General features: G+C 39.2%; 1 protein-coding gene across 1 annotated transcript in view; it reads left to right on the plus strand.

The window, feature by feature from the left end:
* LOC102311608 (T-cell surface glycoprotein CD4) overlaps positions 1–4,224 on the plus strand; it is a 12,583-nt gene extending 8,359 nt beyond the window's left edge. The window contains exon 3 of the mRNA XM_042217500.1: positions 2,287–4,224. Within this exon, the coding sequence (XP_042073434.1) occupies positions 2,287–2,483 (197 nt within the window). The 3' untranslated portion in view covers positions 2,484–4,224. The remainder of the gene's footprint in view (positions 1–2,286) is intronic.
* The last annotated feature ends 806 nt before the right edge of the window (positions 4,225–5,030 follow it).

A 5,030-nucleotide genomic window follows, 5' to 3' on the forward strand; every position in this document is an offset into this window, starting at 1 on the left:
TAAAAACGGCCTGTTTTTGAAGTGTTTATAACCGCGTAATTGTACCCATATTACAATGACTGCAGTTCTTTTGGCCACTTAAAATACTCTTACAGAACTGTGACGTTATATTTCTTAGCCAGATCTCTCTGGAAATCCCAATTTTATGTCCATAAGACTCCAATCATAACAACCCAAATGATCACACTGAATATAAAACGAACGAACTGCATTTCTTGCAGCATAAGCTCTCTGTAGGCCGCTCCTCTCTCCTGACCGAGGATGATCACTGTAGAACTACACAGCCTTACATGACGTGACACCATTTTGTCCGCATTAGGGCGAAGAAGACGGGAAATACCACAGCGAGAGCCCAGCACGGCCATATATATGGGACTTCATCTGCTCTGTAACCAGGCCTGAAACAATCTCCTCAATTTATATGTCTGTGTTTTACTTACCCCAACACGCCGAGGCTGTAGAAGTTACAGGCTTTTGTGCCCGATGGCAAACGTCGGGCAGACAACATGTTGTGCTGGATGTTGAATAAACGGTTTCCTCGACGCTGAGTCCCGAGTTATAAAAATAGTTTTAACTTCAAAGTTAAGTCATTGTCGTCTTCGAGTACTGGATATCCCAAATCTTTTTTTCTACATTATCCGTTAACGACCGAGATAAAACCAAACGTTCTTCTTCCCCTCGAGCGGACTAAAGGGAGAAAACGTCACGAGCAGTAGGCGTTTCACTAAAGTACAAAGCTCCTCCTCCTCTTCAGCGTCGCTACACAAACGAGCCAGTATGCTGAATAAAGGCCGCTCACCAGTGTGCGGAGAATATCTGACAATGTCTATAACTGTGGTAATAGTAATATTTTAGTTACACTACTTAAATTTTCAAACAAATTCTTACTTTAGACAACTGAAAGAGTAAAATTATGCAAAGACCTTGATATAATTATTTTAGCTCCCTGAAACATGTCATTTAAATGAAAACCTTTACTAGAATTAAAACAAATATTCTGAATATATTATGATTCAGATTTGATTGATTATAATTATCCTTTTATGCTGACTGTGTGGTTACTGTGTTTAAACTACAAGTAGATGTGCTACAGACTAAATCGTTGTATTATTTCTGTTCTGGGTTTTAACTGATTAATTCAGATTTAGCAATTTGATGATGGATCCTCCTTAATTGTTAAAAAGTATTGGTGATACAGACCCTTTATTTACGTGGTATGGGATTGATAACAAATCTTGCAGTGGCACGCACCGCTGCCAAGGATGGCATGCTCAGGGTGCAAATCCAGGGAGCTAGGCAGCTCAATTCAGCAGCAGCTGGAGAACTTGCTCTCCCTGCTCAATCAGAAGCTCATTTAGAAAATTTAAGTGCACACAGTATTTGCGGTCATGCTGTATGAACTTGTGTTCACAGGCAGCTTGTGCAGGCTCTTTACCAGTGTAAGGTTCAGTGCACCTGGTGTATAAACTAGAGGCTCAGGAATGTCAGCCTACTTAAAACAACCTGGACAAGTTCATGTCGTCTTCACCAAAGGAACAGTTGTTTATAGATTATTTTTATTCATCTGTACACTTGTTCTAACAGGTCTAATGGTCAGGTTCACTTGATTCAACCAGCATAAACCACGGACTCTTGGTCTCTCTCTGATTGGCTGCTGTAGAAGTAAACAGTTTGACCTTTAACCTCTCTGCTCTGTGTTGTTTCCTCTTCAGACCAGGAAACCATCACAGCTGAATCTGGACAGGATGTCACTCTGACATGTCGAGCTCCAAACAACAACGGTGACATTGTAGAGTGGAGCAGAACAGACCCGAGAGATACGTTTGTCTTTGTGTTGAAAAACAAGAAGCACAACGGAGATGTTCAGGACCCATCCTTTAAGAACCGTGTGGCTCTGCAGGACAAAGATATGAAGGATGGAAATGTGTCTGTGATTCTGTACAATGTGACGGCTGCTGATAATGGAACATATGAGTGTCGCATCATTGAGGCACGAACAGCCTCATATGCCCTCATCAGCAGCATCACCCTGAGTGTTGATCCTCCAGGTGAGTGAGTAGAGTTGAGTGTGTGTGTGATCAGAGGTGAAGCTGCTTCCTGCTTGTTGATGTTTGTTTCTAAAGATGTTGTTGATGAGACTTTGTAGAAAGCAGCTGGTCTGAGTGATGTGATCAGAGTGCAGTAGATAATGTCTGACAGCAGTTTGAAGAGGAAATGGATTCTGTTCTGTTCTTCACTCATCACCTACCTGACAGCTGACACCTCACACCTGTTTCTCACCTGCAGGTCAGACAGGAGGAGACACAGAGGATGGAGGGAAGGAGGCTGGAGGGAAGGAGGCAAGAGGGATGGAGGATGGATCTGTTGGACTGAAAGTTGGTGTGACAGTTGGGGTTATTGTTGTCGCTGTTGTTGGTGTTTGTTTTTTGATCTACAGAAAACGTAAACAACATAACCAGGGTTCATACGAGCCTCCAGTTTAATGTCAGCCTGTTGGAAATGTCTCAGTGTTTTCCAGCTGATCTGAGACTCCTGCTGTTACACAGGTGACACTGAGCACTCAGGGTAAAGCCAGTTGTGGTTTTTCAATCATGTAAGTGAAACAGGAGCAAACTGAAATGTCACACATGCCATCAAGAAGTAGCAAAAAAGATTTTTATGGGTTTTAAATGTTCTTTTAATTTTAGTCCAGGAAACCTTTTCAGGTTTTATGTTTAAACGTCCATTATAGAGTTGGTTTTTATGGGTAATAGAAAAATAGTTCAGTAAGTTTAGTATTATAAAAGTCTAAACTGCTTACAAAACAAATGTAAATCAGGTTACTAACATCAAACATGTTCTGTTTGTACTGTGAGCTGTAGCTGCTACTTCCTACTCTCGACCTCCTGCTGAGCTAACGTCTCTTTAACTTTACTTTTAATATCAAACTACCTGCTGCTTGACTTTAAACAGATAAAACACTCATGTTTACATCACAGAAGCTTTTAATATTTACTATATTCAGCTTTAAGCACTGCACACACTTCTTAACTTTGTTATTGCACACTAGTTGTTTATTTTTCTTTCTGCCTTAATAAAAACTTTCTGACTTGTCCAATCAGTTCGTGCAGATTTCAGGGACTTTATGATCAAAATGTTTTACTGTAAAAGTGCCTTCAGGTGGTTGTTGTTGTTGTTGTTGTTGTTGTTGTTTCCTGGTGCTTCATGAATAGACTCAAATTTTCTTTTAAATCAGCTTCAATCAAATAACCATAACCTTCCACCAGGGAGCACTTTAACATACACAGACCTGTCTGTAACCCATTTACTGTTAGTTTTCTTATGGTCTTCTTACTTAACCCGTATGCTTAGACACTCGAACACATTGCACAGTAAGAGTTTATTGGTGCTGTTATTTACTTTTACATAGAAAAATTTTCTATTTAAAAATATATTTAAAAATTCATCTGTAGATATGACTTTGTGTTAATTTTCAGATATTAAATCATGTTCATTGTATCTCCCAAAGTAAAAGCTTACAGGCAAACATCACATTCATCATCAGTGATTCATTCCTTTCTAAACTGTAAATGAACACAATAAAATACATTTTTCTTCATGTGGTCGTCTGCTCTGAATCACTTTATAAATCTGCATCATGCTTTCATTTCACTCTCATCACTCTTACTGCATGAAAACGTGCTGTGAGCACTTTAGTTTTGACTCTCAGCTCTACCAGCCTGAAGTCATTTACTTCACTGATGAACTTTCTGAAAACAGTCGTCTGTCTGCAGATTCTCTCAGACTGGATAAAGACAGATGTCACAGATGTTCACTTTATTGCTCCTGACAGATCATCAGACACCAAACTGCACAGTAACTAAGACTCATGTGTGAAAGTGTTCCTGCTGCTTTAAGTCTGTGGCTCACATGAACTTTGTTATCTGCTCTGAAGAGGACTGAAGTGGGTTTGGGTTCACCACAACAACTCACGTTTTCCATCAGACATCTTTGTGAAACCCACAGAAGCACACGAGAAGATCAAGTGAGACCAAAGTTTATTGAACCTGCAGAGAAACCAGATCACTGCTGTGGAGACGACAGCACACTTAGAAATAACATAAATAACAGCAAAGTTACTGAAGACATAAAACATGGATTACATCTACATTTTAGTTACATAACATTTATTATTGTTTATGTATAATTTATGTCTTGGTCACGCTTTTATTCAGAAAGGCCTGGTGAAGAAAAATTCTTTTTTTAATAAAAAAATTAAAAACTAAATTAAGAAAGTAAAAATTTTCCAGCTTCTTTATAAAAGAAAACGAAACAAAAACTCTCCATTTGAACTTTCAGTGATTTGAACTCAGAGGTTGTGTGAGGTTTCCTTCATGAGGAGAACAAACAGAATATAAACCAGTGTGTTTACAGTGAATGTGTCAGGTCTGAGCTGCTGTGTGGACCAGTTAGAGAGCAGCAGCTGGATCCCAGTGGTTGGACTGGTGGACGACTTCAGTGAGGAGTCGATGACATTTGGCTCTGGTAGAAACTCTGCACACACAAACACACAGGAGGAGAATATAAGCACAAAGCAGAGCCTCTCTGTTCTCTTTATATACAGCAAAGTGAAAGAATGATCCTTTAAAAGTTATTCAGCAGTTCTTGGTGAGTGTTTGGGATATAATATGTCACATGTAACACCTGTGGATGATATCCAACAACTCTGAAGCAGAAATATTTTTTCAGTCACAAGTTAGAGGCCACAATCACTTTTTGGCAGCTTGAAAATTACATATTATCGGTATTAATGTTCTTTCAAAAGTTATTCAGCAGTTATAAAGGACTGTTTGGGCTCCTATGTGTCACATGTAACCCTTCTGGATGATATCCAACAAGTTTGAAGCCGAAATATTGTTTCAGTGACAAGTTATAGGCCACAATCACTTTTTGGTAGCGCTAAAATGCCATGTTCTCAGTCGTTATTCTGAACAAACAAGAAAGAGTCATGGTGATACTGGCACAATAGGTCTTTATTGTTTTAACTACTA

This window comes from Haplochromis burtoni, unplaced genomic scaffold (assembly GCF_018398535.1).
Source record: "Haplochromis burtoni strain Fernald_Lab_line unplaced genomic scaffold, NCSU_Asbu1 Contig_2077, whole genome shotgun sequence".
NCBI lineage: Eukaryota > Metazoa > Chordata > Actinopteri > Cichliformes > Cichlidae > Haplochromis > Haplochromis burtoni.